This window comes from Pelodiscus sinensis, chromosome Z, assembly GCF_052426305.1.
Source record: "Pelodiscus sinensis isolate ZL-2025 chromosome Z, ASM5242630v1, whole genome shotgun sequence".
NCBI classification, from domain to species: Eukaryota; Metazoa; Chordata; order Testudines; family Trionychidae; genus Pelodiscus; species Pelodiscus sinensis.
The window spans coordinates 18601886-18628664 of NC_143085.1; the positions used below are offsets into that span (position 1 = coordinate 18601886).

Sequence of the window (26779 nt, forward strand, 5' to 3'; positions counted from 1 at the left end):
TTTGAAATGTAATGGCAACCCATATTTGGGTCCAGACCCATAGGTTGGGAAACCCTGAACTAGAGGCATTAAAGTGCAAAGCACTGGAAACTGATCTCACTTACAGCAAGTTTCTCGGGATATCAGAATGCAAGCCTTCCCTACTGTGCTTCAAAGCTTTATTTAAGAAGTCACTGAGTTTGATTTAAGAGCTCAGCCCATGGTTTCAGTTTTGCCGATATTCAACTTGCTGTAGGCAATGCACAAGTATTCATTCACTGCCACACTAAGGACACCTGAACATAGTTCCCCCTCTCATAAATAACTGAGACAAAGAATGAGTTTTGGAAAAGGTTGTCTACAGTGATCTTTATCCAAAATGTTCACTTGAGAATCTATATGCGTGCAACAAACTCCACATACCCTACAACGGCATGGAAATGAGAAGTTTTGGTCAAACACAGTAAGATAAATCACTGAATTTAAATTCACTAAAATAAGCTATACTATATAAGCATCTTTATAAAGGAACAAGTCAATCTACTACACTGTTGTACCACTTTAATTATATCAGTTTCTAAATTTATATAGTTAGTGTGGCACAAAATATCTGTGTCAATCAGATCTTACACAGAACAAACCAGAATTGGGTTTAAGAACATTTTAGGCTGAGGGTGCTAATATTGCTCACAATTTTGCGTTGTCCTTTTCTTGAACACATAATTATGAAAGTGACAGTCATTTCATTCATATAGCCAAGATGAATGATAAAATTTGTCTATCATTAGCATTCAGGGGGAGAAAATGGAGTTTTTATTGGTTATTTCATTGCAAGCCAAATGTATGTTAATTAGAAATACCTACCTATTTTTTTTAAATAGGATGCTGTCAGACATTTTTTAAAATATATTTTATAAAAAAGCCTTACCTGAGTTACATACATCGTCTATCTCCTAGAACTGGAAAGGACCTTGAAAGGTCATGGAGTCCAGTCCCCTGCCTTCACAGCAGGACCACGTACCATCCCTGACAAATTTTTGCCCCAAATCCCTAAATGGCCTCTGCAAAGACTGAACTCACAACCCTGGGTTTAGCAGGCCAATGCTGAAACCACTGAGCTATCCTTCTCCCCTGTGATCTTAGACTATTAAATCCTAAATAATTTGAAATCATATTTACCCTTCACTATATATAATGTTCAAATTTTCTTCCCTCTTTTGGGAGGTTGCAAATAGACTGGTCAGCTACATTTTTTTTTGTTTTAAGTCAGTTCCAGTCAATTTTACTTCTATTCTTTCACACCAGGCAAAATACTGAAATGTTGCAGAAGGACATTTGTAACTTTCTAGTGGAATTATTTTTTTTAAAAGAATATGTGTTAAAACTTTTTCATTGATCTCAGTCCATCATGTTGAATTTAGACTGTTCACACAGCAGAGTGCAGAACTCTATTTTTCTGCCTCAAAGGATGAAAGTATCAGTTGACTCAAACATTTTGTACCTTCTCTTTCAAAGCATATACAAATTTTGAAAGCTTGCTGCTCAGCTCAATAAGACCTCTTCCTCTAATCAGTCTACAAATACAGTAAATAGCACATATCCACATACTACCATAAAACTAACACGATCCACATATGCACTACTTACTGCTTTCTTGGAACAGTCACACTTCACTACACTACACAATCACTGCTGTTGAATGACCCATTCACATGTAATAGTATTCAGGTTTCAAAGGTAGCCATGCTAATCTGTTTCAGCAAAAATAGGGAATCCAGTGGCACCTTAAAGACTAAGACTTTTATTATGCATAAGCTTTATCTGATGCATTAAGTAAAAGAAAAAGAAACAGATAGTAGGGGTACAGAGATGATAATGTTACATCAGAGTTAATTCAATTGGGGTGCATGTGGATAAGAAGATGAGAAATCTAAAGTGGAAAATTACTTACTGTAATAAGAAAGCCATTTCCAGTCCCTGATTAGACCCATTCTGATGGTATCAAATCTGTATATGAATTTCAGCTCAGCAGTTTCATACTGGAGCACGTTTTTGAATTTTTTTGTTGTTTTTGTTTGAGTATGGCAACTTTCAAGACTGTAACAGTGGGTTTAGGAAGGTTAAAATGTTCTCCTACTGGCTTTTGTATGCTACTATTTTTGATGCCTGATTTGTGTCCATTTATTCTGTTATATAGAGAAAGAATGTCCAATGTACATGGCAGAGGGGCACTGCTGGCACATAAAAGCATATATCATCACATGAGTAGGTGTGCAGGTGAACGAGCCTTCGATGGTATGTCAGAAATAGTAGGCCCATTGATTACACTGTGTGGTTACGTCCACTGATGAGGTACGGAGTCTGAATAGGGACAGCGGTACTGAATTCTTACTCATTACTAGCGCCAAATTACAATTAGGTTTTGTACAGAATAGGGATATTAGCAGATAGCGGTTTAAATAATTGACCAATAAACCTAGTATTATCAGTTAATCCAAATGCCTACATGTAACCTTCCCCCCGGCATTTAAACTGGCTCTCTGTACATGCTAGTTCCCACAGAGCTGCTGTCCCCGCCCCTGCAGTCTCCTACAGAGGCAGCATAATGGAGCCACCTTCCTTCTGACCATGCACTGCTGTCTCTGATAGACAGGAAGCGGAAGATGCAGGCAGGAGCTGGTGCTCTGGGGGAGTCAGATTAAAAGCTGTGAGGAGTCCTGTGGCACCTTATGGACTAACTGAAGTGTTGGAGCATAAGCTTTCGTGGGCAAAGACCCACTTCGTCAGATGTTGCATCTGACGAAGTGGGTCTTTGCCCACGAAAGCTTATGCTCCAACACTTCAGTTAGTCTATAAGGTGCCACAGGACTCCTCGCCGCTTTTGCAGATTCAGACTAACACGGCTACCCCTCTGAGATTAAAAGCTGTCTCCCCAGGAGACCCGGTTCTGCAGTGCTGCCTCCCTTCCCCCCTCACCCTGCTTCCTCTTTATCAGAGGCAGGGGAGGGGATATATCAGAGGAAACTCTGTTCACTGGGAGCTCAGGCCTCATCTGTGGAGAGGGGCTACTATTGCCTTGCACTGCTGCCTCTATGTCAGAGGCAGAAGCGTAGGGCCGCAGATGGGAGCTAATCTGCACAGGGAGTCCATTTTTAAACTGGTTCTCTTTGTGGACTGGCTCTACCTGCCACCCAGGAGAGGGGCCAGGAGCTGGTAGTGCACTGGCTGCTGGCTCTACCTCTGGTGAATATTTTAATAACCCATCACTGCTAAAAGTTGTAGCTGCTACACAATTGCTAAAATACATGATAGCTAACATCCCTAGTACAGAAATTATCTATGCTGCACTACTGTTGTGCTTAGTGAAAATGCTGCCTACTCTCATAGATGAGAGGCAGTAACTACTTTTGAAAGAAGCATACACACCCCCTATACAGGGAGTTCAGTCGCTATAATTCTGTTGCTTCAGGGTGTGGATTTTTCACATGCAGCAGTTGTACCAAAGTAAGTTAATTGTGTAGAAAAGCTATGTTTCCCTCCCTCTCACTGAGGGCATGTCTATTCAGCAGTGTTATTTTAAAATAATTATTATTTCAAAATAATGAGTATCTACACAGCAAGCCAGCTATGTTGAAACAATTTCAAAATAACTGGTGTCTGATTTTGAGGAACAACACCTATTCTGATATAGCTATTCCGAAATAGAGCATGGGTAGACGGTGCAGTTGTGGGTATTTCAAAATAAGTGGCCTCCAGGTCTTCCCATAGGTGCCCTGCTGGCCACTCTGACCACAACCACCAGAACGCTATAGTTCCCCTTTCCCTGCAGCCCTTAAAGTGGCAGCACAGGAGAAAGGGCTGTGGACGAGGGAGATCCAGTGGACATGATATATCTAGACTTCAGTAAGGCATTTGACACTGTCTCACATGACCTTCTTATTAATAAACTAGAAAAATACAACCTAGATGGGGCTACTATAAGGTGGGCACATAATTGGCTGGATAACTGTTCTCAGAGGGTAGTTATTAACAGCTCACAGTCATGATGAAAGGATATAACAAGTGGGGTTCTGCAGGGATCTGTTTTGGGACTGGACTTGTTCAGTATCTTCATCAATAATTTAGATGGTGTCATAGAGAGTATTCTTATTAAATTTGCAGATGATACCAAGCTCGGAAGGGTTGCAAGTGCTTTGGAGGACAGGGTCATAATTCAACATAATCTGTACAAATTGGAGAAATGGCCTGAAGTTTAATAAGGACAAATGCAAAGTGCTCCACTTAGGAAAGGACAATCAGTTTCATACATACAGAATGACTGTCTAGGAAGGAATATGGCAGAAAGGGAACTAGGGGTCATAATGGACCACAAGCTAAATATGAGTCAACAGTGTTGCATTAACATGCATTAACAGGAGTGTTGTGAGCAAGACACAAGAAGTCATTCTTCCCCTTTACTCTGTGCTGATTAGCACCAATTGAAGGCACCACATTTCAAGAAATAAGTGGAGAAATTGGAGAAGGTCCAGAGAAGAGCAACAAAAATGATTGTCTAGAGAACATGGCCTATGAGGGAAGACTGAAAGAATTGGGCTTGTTTAGTTTAGAAAAGAGAAGACTGAGAGGGGACATGATAGCAGTTTTCAAGTCTTAAAAGGAAGAGGGAGAAAAATCGTTCTACTTGGTCTCTGATGATAGAACAAGAATCAGTGGGCTTAAACTGCATCAAGGGAGGTTTAGGTTGGACATTAAGAAAATCTTTCTATTTGTCAGGGTGGTTAAACACTGGAATAAATTGCCTAGGGGAGTTGTGGAATCTCCATCACTGAAGATATTTAAGAGCAGGATAGACAGACACTTGTCAGAGATGATTTGAAGCTTGACCCTGCTGTGAGGGCAGGGGACTGGATCTGTTGACCTCTCAAAGTCCCTTCCAGTTCTAGTGTTCTATAAGTCTATGATTCTTTGTTCTCCACAGCTGGACCAGCTGTGAGTGGGGTGGAAGCCACATATCCTGCGCCAGCCTCTTGACCCCACATGACCTGCAGGCAAAGGCGAGCCTAGGAAAACCTGCAGCAGGAGGACATTGCCTGCCTGCATACCCTTCAGCACTCCCTTGGACCAACAGGACTCCAGACTGGAGACAGACTTGGAGCTGCACCAAAACACATGGCAGGAGCTGCAGCAGCAGAGCCACACCATGTGCACGGCTGTCACCACCACCCTCAACAGCATGGTGGCCACTCTGCTGCCACTCATGCTCCTGATCCTACTCTCGATCCCCTGCCTTTTCCTACCAGCCTGTCCCTGTGGCTACAAAGGGCCCTAGACAAGAGGCAGTGGCACCACCCGATACAGGCGCAAGTCCCAGCCCCATCCTTGAGCCTCTGCTCCCACTTCCTCCTCCCCTTTCCACCTTTCTCCTCGCTCCCCAGGTTCTTCCCCAGTCCCTCCCTAGTTACATTTCCCCCAATTAAACAAAACCAGTTTATTCTTTCAAAACAAAAAGTGTGGTTTGCTGTGTTGGCAGGGGAGAGAGGAGAAATGGGGAAGGAATGGGTGAGGGAGGATAGGCACACTGGGCCACTGCAGAGGCCTCTTGTGGGAAGGCCCAGAGGAGATCACAACTGGCCCTGGATGAAACTGTCTCAGGACCTCCCAGATGCACACAGACCTCTGATGGGCTTGATGGATGGCAGCCGCACATGGCTGCTCGAAGGCCCTAGCGAGCCACTCAGCTTCTGCCCCCCACCCTGGTAGGAACATCTCACCCTTATTATCACAAAGGTTGTGAAGGACACAGTAAGCAGACACCACTTGGGGGACGTTCCAGTTGCCAAGGTCCAGCCAGGTGAGGAGGCAACAGAATCTCCCTTTCTGACTACCAAAGGCATCCTCCACTACAATTAAGGCACTACTGAGCCTGTCATTGAAGCGTTGCTTGCTTTTTTCCAGTGTAGAGTTTCATTTACCAGGAGAGCAGAGGGTCAGGAGCATCACCCACAATGCACATCAGCATGTCCCCGTTCCTGACCCCGATGGTGCAGTCAGGGAAAAAAAGTGCTGGCGTGCAGCTTCTGAAACAGACTAGAGTTCCTGAAGATGCAGGCATTGTGCACCTTCCCAGATCACCCAATATTGATGTCCATGAACTGGCTGCGCTGGTCCACAAGGACCTGCAGGACCATTGAAAAGTACTCTCTGCAATTGATGTATTCAGATGCCTGGTAGTCAGGGGCCCAAATAGGGATGTGGGTGCCGTCAATTGCCCCCCACAATTGAGGAAGCCGATGGTAGCAAAGCCAGCAATGATGGGGGCCACATCACCCAGGATGACGACCCTGCACAGCAAGATAGTGTTGATGGCCCTTGCCACCTGCAGAAGGAGACAGAGAATCACAAGGTTGCCAGATCCCTTGGAAGGTCCCTGGACTCAATCCCCCTATACATATAAGCATGAGGAGCAACCCCTACTTACTTCATCCCCTGGCAAGGCTTTGTGAAGGCAGGACTGAAAAACTTCCCACAGAGGGGGCTTCCACCACCGTCACTCCTCTTTCAGCAGTTCTCCGCTGAATAGCATGGGAGAGTCATACCTGCATAACCACCACCCTGATGGTTGATCTCTCCATGACAAACTGGCTCCCCACGGTAGCTGTCCGGTGTGGCAAGCTTCCAGAAGGCAATAGCAATCCGCATCTGGAGGGGGATGCCAGGTCTCATGTGGGTGTCCTGTTGCCTAAAGGAAGGGGTGAGCCACTTAAACAGCTCCATGAAGATGTCCTTCCACATGTAGAAATTCTGGAGCCATTGCTGATCATCCCAGCACTCCACGACAATCTGGTCCCACCAGTCGGAGCTGGTGTCCAGACACCAGAAGCAGCAGTGCACAGTGTGCAAGGGAGAAAGGGTGGGTTTGAGCTCAATGAGCAGCACAACAAGAGAGGAGAGGAGGTGTCTCGCAATGGGCTGGGGTCCTCCTCCTAAACAGCCATGAGGGCAGCCTGAAGAAACTGTAACAGGAAGTTACAGCATGAGATGCAAGATCTCTCAACTGCTAGGAGACAGGTCTGACTCCATGGCAGGAGAGCTGTGGTATCCGCAAGAGCACACAGTGAAAAGGTTCTGCTTTACTTCAAGCTGGTAGGCAAAGGAGAAGAGCCTGAGACACAACTGTAGAGGGAGGCCCCTTTAAGCACAAGCCTCAGATAGCCTCAGGCAGCAGCTATGGGAAGTGACTGCTGTCCTGATGTCCTGTCTGGAGTGCTTCTGGGTGGCTTTAAATGAGGTACAATGTCCAGTGAGTGTGGACGCTCTATTTCAAGATAGCTCAGTGCTATTTTGACAGGCATTTGCTGTGTAGACACAATGTTTTGAAATAAGCTATTTTGAAATTTAAATTTCAAAGTAGCTTATTGGAGAATAAGTGTGCAGTGTAGATGTACTTTAGAGTCATCACATTATGTCAATGCTTAAGCCTTTCCAGAATTTGAGCCCTAATTTTTTTTAAGATGTATTAAGTAGACACCCATATTTTACAAAACGAAAAGTATGCAAAGGAACAAAATGCTTCCAGAGAAGAAGTAATAAATAATATTATAATAGCTTGCAGGTTTGCAAGTTTCAAGGGTGAAAAAATTCTTCATTTCAGCTGAAAACTTTTTATGTCAACTGAGTTTCTCTGATGGTCATCTTAAAGCAACATATTAAGAATTAATTAATAATAAATCTGTACTCTCTTTTGATTGTTTTATAGTGTCTGAAAATTATTTGAAAGTATTCAGCTTTCAAAGGAACCTTTTCTTTGCATTTTTAACTTCTTTACAAGTTGGGGCAGACTTTTACTGAGACCACTTATCCCTTAACTGAAGGGACAGAAGTGTTAAATCTTTAACATAATCATCTCTTTGCCAAAGAACGTTAGTCAGTTAAGTTAAACAAGTGCTTACAACTCCTCATCCAAAACTACAACAAATTTGTTTAAAAATGTTCCCTTCTCTGCTGCTCATGCTTATTTTACTAACTCTGTATCACTTCAGGGTTTTTCCCAGGTGAACAAGACCTGAATTTTTTATGTAAAAAATAAGCAAAAGAATGATCCTTTGGCCTGCTTTTGAATAAAAAAGGAGCAAGAAGGCTCAAGCACATTATCCATCTTTAAGTTGATTTATATATTGCTCTGAAAGGACAATCACAATGGGTTAATATAGATCAAAATTTTAAAAATTGTCAGCACCTGTTAATTTTTTTTTAATTATAATTAATCCAGTTAGGCGTACGAGTGAGTGAAATCATATCTATGCCACCAACACACAATTCCCTCGAGCAACATTTACTTCAACTTGCAGTGGTAAAACAGTTTTCATCTAAGAATGCTAAAGAAAGAATGGGGTTCCTATGAAGTTGGGTGTTCAGCACGTCAGGTTTTTCAATTTGAGAATAGCCCAAAAAGATCTCTCTGGTTTGGTTTCTGCTGTTATAGAAATGACAGACACCAACCTATCTTCTTCCGTGTCAAAATGTTATGAGCATGTTACCACAACTTGAGCTAGAACAGTATTCTGCACAGTAACATCAAATGTGCCCACTTCGCTGTAATAAGTAGCTTTCTCTGGTGATGTTGCTGAGAATAGGAACTGTAAAAGCAATGCCAGATATGGGAATTCCAGAAGCAAAGTGGGTGTGCTAATTTCCACGTCAATAGTCTAACTCTTCTTTCATGTCACAGCTACGTCATGGCAAGACTAATGTCCAAGGTATGTGGGCAAAATTAAGCATTTGGGTGAGTTTGTGTGAACAGTAGGTTATTTTCTCTAAGTTCTTTAGAAACTCTAAACTGAGTACTGCAATCCACTTTTCACATGTATTAGCAATATCAGTTTTTTAAAAAATTCATGGAAGACAAATTCTTACAAGTAGAACAGATTTTATAATATTTCTATGCAAAAAATAATTAACTTGCTTTTTCCTCAGATCTTGAAAACGTACTGCTACACAAACAGAATTGAAGACTACTAAGTTTGCAATTAAATCAAAAGTTTAAAGCAGTGGTCCCCAACCATGCGCCGTGCACCTGGGGCGGGGGCTGCGTGTGCGCAGATCGCCCAGGGCGCAAGAATGGCTCAGGCCAAGCCTAGTCACTAGGCAGGCACACATAAATGCCCCGGTGGGCGCCATGGCATCCACAGGCACCGCATTGGGGACCCCTGGTCTAAAGCAACTGAAGTGGGATCTTTAAAAGTAAAATATTTTAAGGAACATAATTCCTCAAAAACCTGACTTCATTCATTGTCATTAGGCAATTAAGCACCCAGGTACATACTGTAGATGTTGGGAACCTGCCCTTTTAAACATGAGTGCTGCTTTATGGAAAAGATTTCATTACATCACATTCAAAAACCATGCATAAGATATGATCATAAATAGCTAGGTTATATAGCTAGGTCTCTGGAACTAGCACAAAACCTTTGGAACAGGAAATTAAGCTCATTGGTTCTCTTATAATTGCAAGATCAGAGTAACAGAAACAGCAGAGTGTACTTGTGGAAACAGCCTTTACCAACACAGAACTTGAACAGAAGACCAAGCAATTACAGATTCTGCCCAAAAATTGAGTACCACCTCTAAACTCTCCAACTTGTTAGATGGAAGTACAGCCTGCCTGTTTCTCTGTTAGATCCCTTTTGAAATAAAGATACGGGAAAAGTAGCACAATATTAGCATCTGCCCTAACTCCCCAAGCCTGCAAACACTTATGTACATGTAGCCTAATTAATTTCAGCGCATCTACCAACTTGCATAAAGTTAAGTACAAGTCTGTCTTTTCAGGACTCATCGCCCTGTTTCTGCAACACCTAGCACAAAGGTGTTCTGATCCCAGCAAGGTTATCTAGGAGCTACCATAATATAAATAAAAAATCCTAAACCTTTCATACAGCATTCCATGGCTTTGTAAAGTTAATAATAAAAGCGAAAAAAACACACAAAGATATAACATTTGCAATAGCTTTGATTGAACAACTGGACTCAAAGATCTCATTCATTTACATTCTGATGCAGTTCCCTTTTCAGCACTGTTTTTATACTTGAAAGGAACAGCTATGATCAGAGAGAGAGTGAGATCCCTCAAATACAGATTCATTCATCTAGTTTTTCTCACTGTGATTCATCAATCCCCTTCAAGAATAATTAGCAATTTCATTTAAATGAAATGAATATATCTATATCCAGAGAGAGAACACACTCATATACCCATTCATTTCAGGATGCTGTTCAAAATTCCCCTCTGTTTTTTAACATCCCCTCCCAAGGACTTTTTTCATCCTGCTTTAGAGATCGCCTCTCTCCTTTTCTTTCCCTGTTCATACATTACTGAGCTTACAGTCGCCTCATCATTGGTGCAAGAACCTTCTCTGCAGCACAGATCATCTAAATAGCATTCCAGTAGTTTATGGTGTAATTGTAACTATTTTGGTCTCAGGATACTAGAAGCAAGATGGGTGAGATAATATCTTTTACTGGATCAACTTCTGTTAGTGAAAGAAAAAAGCTTTTGAGCCAAAAGAACTCAAAAAGAACTCATTTTGTGGTTTAAAAATGTGTCTCTCTCACTTCCTGTAGCTGTCCATCTTATTCTGTCTCCTCACTAACTCTTCCTCTCAGGTTAAAACATTTATCTTATTTGTTTAATCTGCTAGTTAAGTCCCTCTATTATTTCTTTTAAACTCTTCAGTAGAATTCAATGGAATTTCAAAGTCTGTAAGATAAAACTGCATTTTAACCGGGATTTGAATAGAGATTTGTACTGCTGGTGGAGGATATTTAAGTGCAGGTAATGAGTTGGGGTACTTTCAGATTCTTAAACACAGAGAAAAACTGAAAGTTTGCTATTGCTTTTTGTTTTGATTTTTGTTGGGTTTTTTTAACATTATCTGTTTTAAGTTCTCTCTTCAACAAAGAATACTTAGGACTTGATATAGGTGAGCTGTTCCTAAAATGAAGCCACAACAAGATAAACACATACAGAGTTGAGACAGCATCATCAGGTGCCAAATCCCATCAGCAGCATGCTGTAGTGGTTTACTGAAAATTCAAAGCACTATTATTTTAAAACTTAAACAAAAAGTTAAAGAAAATATCATACTAACTAACTCCCTTTACAGGCAACAGCAAAATTAACCCTTGCAGGGTTCAGAGTGCTGGTATCTTCACTTCAACATACAGGAAGAGTATATATAGCACCCTACATTTACAGGAACATAAAGGTGGTGAGAAGGGGATTTCACATTATTTGAAAAAGAAAAAAGAAAAATCTTACAAGTTCCAGACTTCTCTACCATTAAGTTCTCTCTAACCACACAGCAATTTAATTTCCCAGGGGAAGCCCATAATTTAGCTAGCCTATTTAACCTAATCACAGGTCACTGTAAAACCAAATGAAAAACAATGAAATGCAAAACAGCAACATAAGAAAGGGTCATAATGAAGAACTGCCACATACACAAACAACTGCTTCTTTTTAGGCTCACAAATGAAAAAGTGACAAGACAGCAACATATGCATGCAGAATATTAAAATTCATGGATAGTCTCTTCTTTATCCTAAAACTCTATGTGACTTTTATTTAATCAGTCAACAGAATAATTTCTGTAAACATTTATGAACTGCAAAAGATGCTTCCCCTCAAACCCAGTGAAAGACCACCTGTTGTAATCAAGTATACTATTAAGTATTGCTTAGTATTCTGAGTGACCTTAGAGATTCAATAATTTGTGTGGTCATAAGCAATTTTGTCATGATAATCCCCTTAACTTGCTGCTATATCAGAAGTCTGCCAGGCATTATCCTTTGTCAAAAGCAGCAATGCACTTCAAAAAAAATTCTCAGAATGCACAGTGAATGTGTGTGCTGCCAGAATTTATTAAATACACAGATCACCTGCGTTTTCAAAAGCACCTCAGTGTAACACATGAAAGAAACAAGAGAATTCTGCTTGCAATACTTATTCTGACAAGCCAATTAAAATCTAAAATGAATTTCATGTACTCCCTTGCATATTGATAAAGACTGCAGAAATTGATTGCTTCTGAATTCTCACTAAGGATCCCAAGAGGACTATCGTAGCTAGCATCTTTACCAGAGCTCACCACCAAACCAAAAATGTTTTCAGGGATTTATTTTGGGGTGTGTTTTCTTTTTAAAGTCACCCCTCTTCCCTTGTGTGTGAAACTATTGCCCAAATGACTATTTGGTTGATATGATAGCTAAGCTGGTACCATGTATAAACCATGAGAGGTTCCTCCTCCCTTCTTCTGCCCCTGGAGTGACTATACCATCACTTGAATTATATTTCCCAATAATGTGCTCATTGTGGCAGAAAATTTCCCAAAGAAAAAGAATTGTATTTTCTTCGCTGACAGCTCCAAGAAACTCTGTGGTTTAATTGGACCTCTTTGATTATGTGAGCATGCCCAGAAAAATATAGGTTTGGACCATCTGTTTTAAAGCCACACAAAACTAGATAGTTTGCTCATTATCAATTTAGACAGATACTAGCTAAAGTGTTAAGATAATATCCCATTGCAATTTCTGCTAACGGACATAACACACCACCTATCAGTTTATCATAAATCTTCTCCTTTTTTAAAAGATTGCAGCATTTACACATTCAATATTGCATTTGAAAGTCAGTTTCTCTGAACCAAAACCTTGCCAGCTCATTCCCAAAGTAGATTTATAGGGCATCATACATTAGAAACATTTGTTCTCAGAACAACTCCCGATACTGCTGCTGAGCTGTTGTCCCCATCCTAACACCACCACCATTTACCTTCCCAGTACTGACTTCCCAAGCAAAATACTCGGGAATTAAGATAGAGAGGGGAAATATAGGGTCAAAAGAGATGGAAGTGTAAAAGAATCATCTTTATGATACAAAGGAGTTGGTCCTTATCACCAGCTACTTGTTACAACAAACTTTATAAAGCACACTACTAATGAAAGGTGGGTGTGGGTGAGCAGAAAAATCCTAGTAGCCACAGCTCCACAAACTATGGGTTAAAGGGCCTGTGTTCCAAGAGATTAGGTCTAGAATAAGACAGACTCTTTGGGAAAACTTCTAACAAAATGTTTACACCCACATATCAAGAATGCCGTACTGATGTACAAGAGGTTAGGGAAACATGTCTAGGATTTTAATTTACTATAATTCTTGTTAAGACAGACACTAAAATGGCAGGAAATCCAAAGTATGAATAACCAAATACATTACCCACATTTTTAATACAGCATGTTGAATAAAAATGCCATTATTGCTAATATTTATGGAAAATATGAAGAAATATTTTCTTTGATAAATGTCTTTTGATAGCGGTTTTCTTCTACCAACTCACATTTTCCCATCACTCACCCAAAAAACAAAAATCAAAAGCCACAAAAGTGCTTGTTTGTCATTGCCCCTCTGAGAATATTAAGTTTCCTACTCTGCTTAATTTAACTCAGACAAGACAAGCAGTATTTGCTCAGCAAATATTGTTTGTAATAAGTTTGACAAGCAATATTTTTGCCAACCTATTAACACCAGGAAAATATGTACACTCAATAAGAGATGAAGAATGTGTTCAATTACTTCAAAAACTAGATATTACAACCAAGGAATTATTATCCATTTAAACATTTTTTTCCGCAAAATGTTAAACTTTGGCCATTTGCTAACTGCCTCCTGAGACAGATAAATTAACATTTTGGCAATGCAAATACAAAACTTTAAAGGCCTAGAAAAAAAAGCGATTTAAGTATTGACTCCACAATTCACAACAATGCCACAATCATGGCATCAATATACCATGATGCACAAATACGCTGCATTGAACTCATATTTATTTTCAGCCAACTAAAATCCTACACAAACATCTAGCTTGTCCCCACTGATACTTAATACCAGTTGAAATGGAAAGTATAGGATTACCCACAAATACCGGCCTATATCAACTTAGGCATACACATACAAGTATGCAAGAAAGATACTGGTGTTCACTTGCCATCCCTCTAATAACATACACAGCTCCCCCTATACTGAAATTCTTCCAGGCTGACATTAGGATTAATGCACACAGGTAATTTACAAGAAGAAAGTTAATTGGCATTTACAATGTGGAGGTAGACTCAGCGCCTCTATAAAAGCTCTCCCCCGGTCCCATGAGTCTTCAGTAGGCAAAGGCCACCAAACATAAAGATACAAGAGAACCCATCAGTCTGATCTCTTACCTCTAAGGCTTCCAAGGTATTGAAGCTGGCTATAGCAAACCCATCAATTAAATCCTCTTCTTGGGAGCTTGATTCCCGTCTCCTGCGCCTCGGAGGTCTGACATTTCTTGCGGTGGAAGCCTGGTTTTTGGGATTTGTACAGTTTTGGCTTGTATTTTCCTTGCCGGGGCTTTGCTCCTTTTCGGATGTCGAAGAAGGACTTTGATTTCGGGGATCCCTAGCAGTAGCTTCCCTTCTCCTTACACGGTCCCTTTGGGACCTTGATCTCCTGCTCTGCCTGATTTTCCCATCCATTTCCAAAAAAGAAACAGAAAAAGGGAAGGGGGAAATAAAAAAAAATCACCCCTTCTTTACTCACCACTTCTCCTCCCCAACCCCCGAAGCCCTAAAAATCCTCCTGTTCAGACCCTCGGATCTAGAGAAATTATAATCCACAGAGCAAGGCTGGGTGGTGGTGATGGTGGGAGGCGGTTAAGGAAGAGATAAAAAAAAATAAATCCACGAATGACCTTGACAAAAATCCCCCCTCCAAAAAAAATAAGATTCAGAATAAAAATCTCAGCCCCTCTTGGATTCGCACAGGCAGCAGCAGAAGACGGGAGATCCAGGAGAGCTTGACCCGGCTCGGGATAATCCAGAGGCTGCGGCTCTGCGCCCCCTCCCCCAGGGCAGCGACCGGCTCCGGCCCCCGATCCGAACCTCCAGCGGCCACGGGGGGCGGGTGGGCTGCAACAATATCACTCGCTCCGCAACTTTGTTGCAATGAAAAGAGAGAAAATCCCGGTGCAGCCCCCGCCGCCGCCTGCAACCCCTCCTGCAGGGCACGGCTGCCCACCCCCGGCGCGGCGCCCGCCTGCCCCCGGAGCACGCGCACCCCTCCCCAGCCCGGCCGCTCCAGCGCAGCCCCTGCCTCCGATAGCGTCTCAATCCGCACTCCCCGGATTCCGCCCCATTCTCCCGGAGCTGGGACGCTTAGCACCGCCCGGTCGGCCGCGCATGAGCAAGGCTGCCAGCTGCGCGTCAGTCCCCGGCGCAGGCCCGGCCTGCCCCGCCTCCCACGCCGCCAGCACCCCGCTTCCCCCGGTTCAGAGCCCCAGGAGCGCCCCGCAGAGCGTCCCCCCCAGCCTAAAACCCTGGGGGCTGCCCCTCTCGCCACTCCCAGCCCAGAACCCGAGGGCAGCCCCTCCCACCGCTCCTGAACCCAGAATGTGGAGGGCGCCCCTAGGACGCCGGAGAGTTTCCTCCTTCACCCCCAGCCTAGCTTCCCGGGAGCCCCCCCTCCCGCTAGCCCAAAACCCCCAGGACAGGCCCTGCCACTACTCCACCAACATCCCTGCCCCTCTCACAGCCATCACCCCTCATACCAGAACCCCAGGAGCTTCCCCCCAGCCAGAACCAGGAAAGCTTCCTCCTATCTTCTTTCCCATAATCAAAAGGTCCCAGCTCTGAACCCCAGGAGTTTCCCGCTCTGCACCCCTACCAAGAATCCCAGGAATAGCCTCCTACGAAGAACCTGCAAATCTCCCCCCTCCAGCCCAAAACCATGAGAACATCCCCCATCACTCTCAGCCCAGAACCTGGGAAACTGCCGAAGTTAGAAGCACCCAGCACATGTATCCTTAGCCCAAATCTCTGAGAGCTTCAGCTTTCTCAGCCTAGCACCTCAAGTGCTGTAAAACTTAAAACAAAAATGCAGTTTTCTCTAAATTTCAGTTGTTGATGTGTATCCCCCAGACTTCTCTGGAGTACCCCTAAGGGTTCAACTGGTTGAGAAACACTGAGCTAGATGATGCTTAATCCTGCCCTGAGGGTAGGGGACTGGACTCGATGACTTCTAGAGGTCTCTTCTTGTTGTATGATTCCCCCTCAAACTGCTGCTCCTCGGTATAGACTTCACCAGCTCCCACTTGCTCCTCTAGGGAGGAGCCAGTGAAGTTTCTCCTCATCCTGTCCCTCTTCCCCCAGCCTCATTCCTGTATAGCCATCTCTCTCGCCTGACCCTGTCTGTCTCCTGCTTCTCTACTTCACGCTGTCTGGGTGTGCTCCTTACCATCTCCCACTGCTCCACACTTGTACTGTCCTTTAGTCCCTCCATGCTGTTCTTTCTGGCTACCTGCTTCTACCTTCCTCCAATGCCCCTCACACTCTGCTCCACCTGTGGTCCAGTGCTCCCCCACTTCACTATTTAAACTATTTAGAAAAGCTAAATGTACATAAATCCAAGAGTTTGGACTTAATACATCTGAGGATACTGAGGTAGTTGGCAAATGTCATTGAGGAACCTTTGTTTATTATCTTTGAAAAGTTGTGGAGATCAGGAGAGATCCCAGATGACTGGAAAAAGGCAAACGTCGTGCGTATCTTTAAGGGAAGAAGGACGATCCAGGGAACTATAAGCTGATCAGTTAAGACTCAGTTAACCTCAGTTAACCTCAGTCCCTGGAAAAATCATAGAGGGGATCCTTAAGGACTCCATTTTGAAGCACTTGGAAGAGGGGAAGATGATCAGGAATAGTCAGCATGATTCATGAAGGGCAAGTTGTGCCTGACCAATCTGATTAGCTTCTATGATGAGGTAACCTGCTCTGTGGACATGGGAAAGTCAGTAGATGTGATAAACCTTGACTTTAGCAAGGCTTTTGATATGGTCTCCCGCAATATTCTTGCCAGCAAGTTAAGGGAATGTGGATTGGATAAATGGACGGTAAGATGGATAGAAAGCTGGCTGGAAAGTCGGGCCCAGCGGATAGTGACCAACAGCTTGATGTCAGGATGCCGGTCGGTTTCTAGCGGAGTGCCCCAAGGTTCAGTTCTGGAACCGGTTTTGTTCAACACCTTTATTAATGACCAGGATGAGGGGATGGATTGTACCCTCAGCAAGTTTGCAGATGACACTTAGCTAGGGGAAGAGGTAGATACACTCGAGGGCAGGAATAGAGTCTAGAGTGACTTAGACAAATTGGAGGATTTGGCCACAAGACATCTGATGAGGTTCAAGAAGGACAAGTGTAGAGTCCTGCATTGGGACAGAAGAATCCCAAGCAGTGTTACAGGCTGGGGACCAACTGGCTAAGCAGCAATTCTGCAGAAAAGGACCTGGGGATTACAGTGTATGAGAAGCTGGATGTGAGTCAACAGTGTGCCCTTGCAGCCAAGAAGGCTAATGGCATATTAGGCTGCATTAAGAGGAGCATTGCCAGTAGATCCAGAGATGTGATTATTCCTCTTTATTTGGCTCTGGTTAAGCCACATCTGGAGTATTGTGTCCAGTTCTGGGCCCCCAATTACCGGAAGGATGTGGATGCATCGGACAGGGTCCAGCGAAGGGCGACCAAAATGATTAGGGGGCTGGAGCATATGACCTACAAGAAGAGGCTGAGGGAGTTGGGTCTATTTAGTCTGCAGAAGAGAAGAGTGAGGGGGGATTTGATGGTAGCCTTCAACTTCCTGAAGGCTGTTGTTTCCAAACAGGCTGGAGAAAGGCTGTTCACAGTAGTGTTGGATGGCAGAACAAGAAACAGTGGTCACAAGTTATAGTGGGAGAGGTCCAGGTCCAGGATATTAGGAAAAACTATTTCACTAGGAGGATGGTGGAGCACTGGAATGCGTTACCTAGGGAAGTAGTGGAGTCCCCATCCCTAGAGGTGTTTAAGTCTCGGCTTGACAAAGCCCTGGGCTGGGTTGATTTAAATGGGATTGCTCCTGCCTTAGGAAGGGGGCTGGACTTGATGGCCTTCTGAGGTCTCTTTCAGCTCTATGGTTCTATGATTCACCTCTCACCCTAACTCCCCTGCTTTGCTCTTCTTCACCTCTCACCCTAATCCATGCCCCCATTGTTTGCCGATTATCTATAACCATGTTACTTCTCTTACGGGCTGACCCAGGCACCTCTTTTTCTGTAGTGCTCCACCTGTTTGGCTGTCTCCACTTTGCCACAGATACACCTTTACCTCTGCTACTTTCAGGGTATGTCTAGACTACATGGCTCCGTCAATGGAGCCATGTAAACTAGTTTACCCGGCATAGGCAAAGAAGCGGGGATTTAAATAATCCCCGCTTCCTTAAAATAAACATGGCCACCGTTCTATGCCAATGATCAGCTGATCTGGCACAGCGCAGCAGTCTAGATGCAGATCTGTCGACTGGGGAAGCCCTTGCCGACAGATCCGCGTATGGACTGCCGTGCTGTGCCGGATCAACTGATTGTCGGCACAGCACTGTGGCCATGTTTATTTTAATGAAGCGGCAATTATTTAAATCCCCACTTCTTTGCCTACACCGGGTAAACTTGTTTACATGACTCCATCGACGGAACCATGTAGTCTAAACATACCCTCAGATTTCACCTGGGGCAGCCCCTTGTCACATTCCTAGGAGTAAAGGAATGAAATTATGAAAAGGAGACCTGTAGGTGAGCATGAGGAAAAACCTGTGAGGATGATCTAGCTCTCTTGGGCATACTTTCAGGGAACCTATGGAATAATTCTCCAGAGGAAGGGATGGAAGCCAAGAAGCCTTCCCATTCCCCATCCTACTCTTTTGCACTCATTGTGCACAAGAACTAAGGAAGTCCAGCATGAACAAGGGGTTTGTTTTCCCAAAGGGGTGTCTCCTCTTCTGACTAATGAGAAGAATGAGGCTGCTACATTCTTGGATGTAAAAGGGGATCCATATTTCTTCCAGCTTTGTTCAAAGCCATATTCCATTCTGCCCTAAGCATAGTAATGAAACAACTAGAAACAGTGTGTCAATTCTCAGACCTGGCTACCTTCCTACCCCAACAAGGCAATATAGCATATAGCCACAAACTTGTTCTGGCTTATTTAAACAACAAACACTTCATAAAATGATTTTAAAATTGTTTTTTTTAATAATCTTGTTTAGAAATATAAAACATAATTTTAATAAGGGTTTGACGTTCTTTATTTAGTATTAGGCTTCTTAATGCATTGTGCACCTCTATAATGCTTGTACTGGTGTCATCTGTGCCCTAATAAAATCTTATAATAATTTATGTGCCAATTTAGCAAAGGAGATAGCTAGCTCTAACAGCTTCTTTTGGTAATTATAGGTGAGTAGAAGTTATCTACCTGCTTTAGCTTTGCTAGACAGACTGTACAGTTCTGACAGACTATTTCTACCTCTTTTATATCTTTTAAAGACTTTAAGTCTGTAATATTGGAAATCCTTGGCATTTTAAGGCTTAAATTGGGGCCTGCAGAGTGGTCATCAATAAAGGATCTCAATTTGAATGTGGGAAGTACAGTAATAGATGACATTTAATATTGATACTTGTTTTACAATCACTTTTACCAAGAGTCATTTTCCAGACCAGACCTTTTATCTTGAACCAAATAAGCTATTTTACAAATACATTTCTGTGCCTCCCCCCATTTTAAAAGGTAAATTAAATCTTTCTTGGCAGAAGAGCACTGATGTAAAGAGATATAAATAACGGGTAAATTTAATATTTTGTCTTAGTAATAGTGGTCTCAATCATTCTGAGTTTTTAGAGCTCCAATAGTTAATATGCTTTTCTAATTTGCTTCTGTTCACTTTTACTGAAGAGCAGGGATAGTAGAAATTACCTGTACAGTTCCTTACACCAGTCCCTGAGACTGTTGTCATCAGGATTCTCATCCCTGTTACGTGCTTACTTGTAGAAGCTTGATGCTGCAGCAGGTTTCACTTAAGTTTAACTTCTCAGGAAAATTGCAGAGAACTGATTTAATATTAACTGTAACAACTTAACAGTGGTCAGAAAGATTGTAAAATAAGCTACCTACTTTCAGTAATACATTTATCATGTTTATAGTAATCCCTAATATATACATTCATCTATTTTTAAAAGGTACACATAAAGATTGTCTAATTAAACTAACAAAATCAAACATTGAGACACCTATTTGAAATAGCTATAGCTCAATTGTGCCTTTTCCCCCTACCAAATCAATTTCATGTTTTCAATCGGAGACATATCTACAGTGATTTTTCTGCATCCACATAATGATATTCATCAAATAACTGGGTGAATGATAATGGATCAGAGGGAATGAAAACGGATGTTAAAACAGACAGTTCTGCACCATGATCCTGGAAGCTCTCCACTACAGCCTACTCTGTTCATACAGTTTTATAATTGTATTAGACATTCCAACAATGGGATGCCTTCATTTATTCTGAATTTTCTGAAAAGAAACCTTTTAGGCTGTAGTTTTTTGGTATATGGACAATGAGCCAAATTCACCATTGGTTTAAAGGATGAAACTTCATCAAATGGAAGTTAACGTAGGAGATTCCAAAAGAGGGAATGCAGTGTCAATTAGGCCAGAAAATAATCTTGAGGCTGTATTTTGGATAGACTGAAACCATCCAAATATATTTGAGACAGAAGCATCTGAAGCCTGGCTTTCACTGGGGAAATTTACACTGGTAGCCTATGATAGACCTAGCCTATGAGAGAGAAACCTGTTAAAGCAACAGCTCATTTGGACTGATTTTCCATTTTCATTGATCAAAGCACAAATAAATTTAACTCTGTGTGTAATTCAAGCCACAGGAGTCAATGGATACTGATCCATGTAGTGTGTGAGAGGTATAACCTAACCTGTGTCAGGTGACTAGGACATGGGGAAAAAAATCAAATATCATAGCAGCTCTTTTTTACAATATTGATATTAACATCTTAATTGTGTGCTAATTGTGGCAGATCACACTGTACCTTCGCTTTCAAAGGATCAAATATTAGACCACTGCACAAACCCTGAGAAAACAGAGCATGGAACATCAGAGCTGTAGCTACTATTGTAGCAAATGTGGTCATTCTGTCCTATTAGAGTATACATGATCACGTCACCCAACATCTTGTGCCTCTACCAATGAGACAATGGCATTCTGGTCTAGGAAACACGGAGACCCTGTCATGGCTCCTTCTCCACTCTGGCACGATAAATGCAGAAGTGGGGGCCAGAAAGTGCACCCCAAAACCTTGTCTACCAGGCTTTGGTATAAAACTTCCCCCCCAAATCTTAAAATCCTTGATTTTGGGGACATAATCTCTGCTGTCACCACCCAAATTAATAAAGAAACCAGGGGAGCAACAATTTGGGAAAATCTCACCCTTAAAGTAAAAAGCAGGTCACCACCATTAACCAATACCAGGTTAATAAAAGGAAAAGAAAAAAACTTTTATTATCACCACACTATTCCTGTTGCAAGCATAACGATTAGATGGAAAAGTAACAAAACAATATACTCATGGAGAAACTCCATGGGCCTAGAACTTAGGTACAAAGGAAAGCCAAAACATATTTTAAAAAGTGTACAGACAGCAGATCCCATACCCAAACCATAAAACAATGAAATGTAACAGATTTATCTAAACTTTACCCTACTTACAGAAAGTGAAGAAAGAGTCTTTTCTTGGAGGGAGACATAGTGTCTGTCCCCATCACTAGCTGGAGAGAACTGCCCCCAGAGACAAAGAAGAGAAAACCCAAAATTCCTTTGTACCAGTTTAAAATTCCTACCTGCATTCCTATTGGCCATTCCACCTGGCTAGGTAAGGGACATAGTTAACCCCTTAGTCCCTAGGCTGCTGGATGACCCTCATGATCATGACAGATCCCATACTCAATTATTCCATTCCCATGGGCCGTTTGTGAAGGTAGGACTGGGGGAGGCCCGCTTCGCCCCTTCTGCCTACGTCCTGAACCCCAGCACTACAGAAAAGTGGGGGCTGTTAGAGAAGCATTAAGGGGCCTTGGTATAATTCAGAACCTGGCCCCAAATCTGAAAAATTTCTCCTGCATGGTCTTTTTGTTGCCTGGCCCCTAAAACTGCACAGTGCATCCATGTGGTCCCACTATATTTAGAGTTTGTTGTGTCCATGGGGAGATGGAATGGGGGGGATTTGGCCTAAATGGCTTGGATAGATTAAATGAATTAAATACAAGACTACTTAAATTAATGAAAAGACAATAGAAACTATAAGAGGCTACATTTCAGTATTCTTATGATGTTAAATAAGCTGTTTTAGGTAAAATTTTGTTACTGCTTATTATGCTTGTCCAAAAATGATCTGGTTTTAATGGGTTAATACCTGCACCCTTAATATGAGCTGCCTTTATCACTCCTTTACAATGCTCATTTCTAGTAAAAATACCTAATCATTGTCAAAGAACAAAGAATCATTACAAATAATTAGTTGCTTCCAATATAGCAATTCAGCCTCATAAATCTTCAATGTTTGGCAATGTTTTTGGAGAGAAAGAGAATCCTTAACTGCTACTCTTTTAAGACTCTGTTAATTGACAAGCAATTTTACTCAGAATTAAACTTAACGGCTGTGTCTAGACTGGCCAGTTTTTCTGGAAAATCAGCTGCTTTTCCAGAAAAACTTGCCAGCTGTCTACACTGGCCGCTTGAATTTCCGCAAAAGCACTGACTTCCTACTGTCTGAAATCAGTGCTTCTTGCGGAAATACTATTCTGCTCCCGTTCAGGCAAAAGTCCCTTTTGCACAAAGCTTTTGCGCAAAAGGGCCAGCGTAGACAGCTCAGATTTGTTTTCTGCAAAAAAGCCCCCATCGTGAAAATGGCGATCGGGGCTTTTTTACGGAAAAGCGCGTCTAGATTGGCACGGACGCTTTTCCAAAAAAAGTGCTTTTGCGGAAAAGCGTCCGTGCCAATCTAGATGCTCTGTTCCGAAAATGCTTTTAACGGAAAACTTTTCCGTTAAAAGCATTTCCAGAAAATCATGCCAATCTAGATGCAGCCAACAGGTTTAAACTATCCCAATAAATTAATATCAGCCTATCTGCTTCTTAAGGGTTCGAATATGATTTTTAACTATGGGAGAAAAGCATTCACTTACAGTGGGTGAATACATGGTTAGAGAGCTCTGACAATTTTTTTATCAGTCTCAGCTGATCAGTGAGCTAGGAGTACAGCTTGTTACATTCAGAATTACAGGTGAACAAAGAATGAACACGAGGGCTGTGTCTAGACTGGCAAGTTTTTCCGCAAAAGCAATTGTTTTTGCGGAAAAACTTGCCAGCTGTCTACACTGGCCGCTTGAATTTCCACAAGAACACTGACGATCTCATGTAAGAAATCAGTGCTTCTTGCGGAAATACTATGCTGCTCCTGTTCGGGCAAAAGTCCTTTTGTGCAAAAGGGCCAGTATAGACAGCTCAGATTTGTTTTGCGCAAAAAAGCCCTGATCGCGAAAATGGCGATCAGGGCTTTTTTGCGCAAAAGCACATTTAGATTGGCACGGACACTTTTCTGCAAAAAGTGCTTTTGCAGAAAAGTGTCCATGCCAATCTAGATGCTCTGTTCCGAAAATGCTTTTAACGGAAAACTTTTCCGTTAAAAGCATTTGCGGAAAATCATGCCAGTCTAGACGTAGCCACTAAGTCTTCTAGTACAAGGCATTGCCAAACCCTACATGATGATGGTTTGAATATTAACTTCTTCTCTGCTTCTGACTGACGGGGATGAGAAGGGATGGCCCTGATATTGCCTTGTCTTCAGAAAAGATGGTTTTTCCCTTCCCCATCCTAGGTTGGAGAAGGTGAAGCTAATGGATATTATACCTTACTTTTATACAGTGCTTTTCATCCAGTGAGCTGTTGATGTTACAAAGAAAGGTTAATATCATTATCCCCAGTTTACAGATGTGCAAATAGAGGAACAGAATTAGAACTTAGGTCTTCCAAGTCCCAATCTAGTGCGCTGTCCACTAGGCCATGTTTCCAATCCTCATAGCAAGGAAATGGGGTGAACTTTACTCTCCAAGATAATGAATGGTAACCATTTAAGATACTTAGAACAGTTTACCTCTCTCTGCCTGCTAAGCATCTTATCTCCTCCCTCAGGTCTTTATTTAAAAGGTCACTTCTTCAAGGAGACTCCTTCATACCTATTGAAAAATCTCTTCATATTTTCCTTCCCCAACTACTGTCCTACAGTTGGGTCTGGCTGGTGTCCCTTAGGCCTGGTCCCATGACAGGATCCAGGTAGATAGACATTTGATTTCACATGGAGCCCCATTGACTGGTGATGGTTTGCTGGGGCCCACAAGTCCATATACAAGAGTCAGATGAATACTGGTAGAAACCACATCCTTTATGTGTAAAGTGTCCTGTATGATTTCAGTGCTGCATGCATGATTAATATATGTTGCTTAGCCAGTGATGCCCAAATCATCTTAGACTAGAACAATATCAATGTACACAACCACCTTCTTCTCTAGCATGCACAGTATACAATATGCTGCTGGATGTCTCATGGGCAAATGAGGATCATAATTTTATCTAAGGGTATGTCTATACTACAGGATAAGGTTGAATTAAGATACATAACCTCAGCTACATTAATTGTGTAGCTGAAGTCGATATACCTTAACTCAACTTTTGGTGCTTTCCACACTGCAGGAAGTCGAAGGGAGAACACTCTCCCTTTGACTTCTCTTACTCCTCATGGAAGCAGAACTACTGACATCAACCAAAGTGCCCCCTCAGTTTGAATTAGCATGTCTTTACTAGACCCGCTAATCTGAACCATTGAAGATTGACAGCAGCAGCTTCCATCTTCTCTGTAATGTAGACCCACCTCACTGTATTATAGCCTTTATAGGTAGTGGGACGTTAGCATGAATAAGAACTGCCTGATTGATCTAGTATCTCACTGCAAGATGCACCCATCTTACTGTTTGAGAGTCTACTAGATACTTTGTACCTCTCTGAGTTATAGTAATTAAAACGAACCTCTACATAACAAACAGCAACCACTGTCAAATGGAAATTATTTTCTTTCAGTGCACCTTTCCACTTTATTCACTCGTTTGAACAACAGCAACAACAACAAACCCAACCCAGTAATGATTATTGAGTGACTATTTCTTGCAACAGACGTGTTTCACAGCTCCCCAACAGAAACTGGCAGGCAGTGTGAACAAAATTAATGGGTGATCAGTTGCTTATGATAAAATAAACAGACACTAAAACACTTCTGCAAGTATTTCCAGGAATGTTTTGTTTCTTTAAAGCAGGTGTCTCAAAATTCCCATCCCACAGGCAAGTTCAGGCCTGAGTAACTGCACAGTCTGGTCTGGGTCTTCTGGTGGTGGGTGGGGGTTGTCTGTTACTGGGCCCTAAGCTCTGCCCTTCCATCATTGCCCCACCCTCTCTCTCCACAGTACCATGTCCCCCAAGCACATGGCAGCAGTGGCCCCCCCATGCACTCCATGCGGCATCAGGGGCTGCTGGGGAAGTAGAACACTGGGCAGGCACACTTGCTCTGCTGCTCTCCACTTCCCCGCCGCAGCAGGAGCTGCAGTTCGGAAAGGCACAACCACTGCCATTGTTCAGTGCCAGGCTCTTGCAGTAATCCCCAAAACCTTGTGTGTCAGGGATGAGATGCTGGGCAATGAGGAGAAGGCTGGACAATGGTGTGAGGGGAGCGACTTAGGGCACAGTAACAGACAGGCCCCTTTGGCTTGCTGTGAGTTCTGGGCCAGATTGTGTAGTCTCTCCAGCTGGGGCTGACCCATGGGCTGGAAATCTGAGATCCCTGCTTTACAGCAACAATGTGAGATTTTGTATTGTAATTACAGTACCTGAAAGGAAGAAATACAGTAGCTAGGTAACAATTGAGAAGACCTTCTCTGCACTGGGAATTTCAATTATCAGCACAACCACAGTGGTAGGAACCCCTAATGTAGACAGGCAAAAATTCTGTGATACATGAGGTCAGGCTACCTCTCCCTGAAGCCACAATTAGCTAGCTGCATTATTTTTAATTAGTTTTGCCCTGTCTAAAGCCAATGGCTATAACAGGGTCAAATTTCCAGAATAAGCAAGGTACATGATATTCCTCCATGGCACGTGTATGTTTTCTCCTGTCTCACACATTTGTGCATCCAAACTTTTAAAAGCTTACATTAGTAAGTGGATTCATTGTGAATGGCTGCATATAGGATACACAGAACAAAATGCAATGCTTTTAATTAGGGCTAAAATGGGCCATCTGTCTGGAAATATTTTTCAAAATCCAAAAGGAATTGGAGAGGAATTGAGAGAAAATGGGGAAAGGTGTCCAGGGATTACTTACATTTAGAAAACATGACTTCTGAACATAGAACACAGCATTTTTCATGTGTGTATAAGATTGAGTACTGACAACCTCTGGTCTGATTCACTGATTGCATTTCACTTTTGCACAGGAAGGAAGTTGTCTCAATTTATAGCAGGCAGAAGATGTTTTGAAGGGTGGGGACAGGTATTGAATTTCAGAAAGCCTTTCATGAGACTGTCATCTTCCACACTTCCTTTGGAAGTGTGTATTTCTCCCTCAAGTCTTTTGAATGGCTTTAAACCACATGTTTCAAGAGAGCTATATCAATAATCATCAGTATCTTTCTAATCTGGAATGCAAGGTCTGCAATGCAGGTGATCAAGCTGTGCAATTCAGTGTTTTCCTTCTCAAACCAATGGAGTGAATATTTATTGTTTACTATATTCTATTTCCATG

At 42.4% G+C, this 26779-nt stretch overlaps 1 protein-coding gene across 8 annotated transcripts in view; it reads right to left on the reverse strand.

Annotated features, from left to right (window-relative positions):
- FBRSL1 (fibrosin like 1) overlaps window positions 1–15201 on the reverse strand; it is a 1043303-nt gene extending 1028102 nt beyond the window's left edge. For 7 of the 8 annotated variants that reach the window (XM_075898366.2, XM_075898368.2, XM_075898364.2 and 4 more), the window contains exon 1: window positions 14245–15201. In XM_075898366.2, the coding sequence (XP_075754481.1) occupies window positions 14245–14538 (294 nt within the window). In that variant the 5' untranslated portion in view covers window positions 14539–15201. The remainder of the gene's footprint in view (window positions 1–14244) is intronic. The other variant, XM_075898378.2, reaches the window with a different exon arrangement.
- Window positions 15202–26779: the final 11578 nt, after the last annotated feature.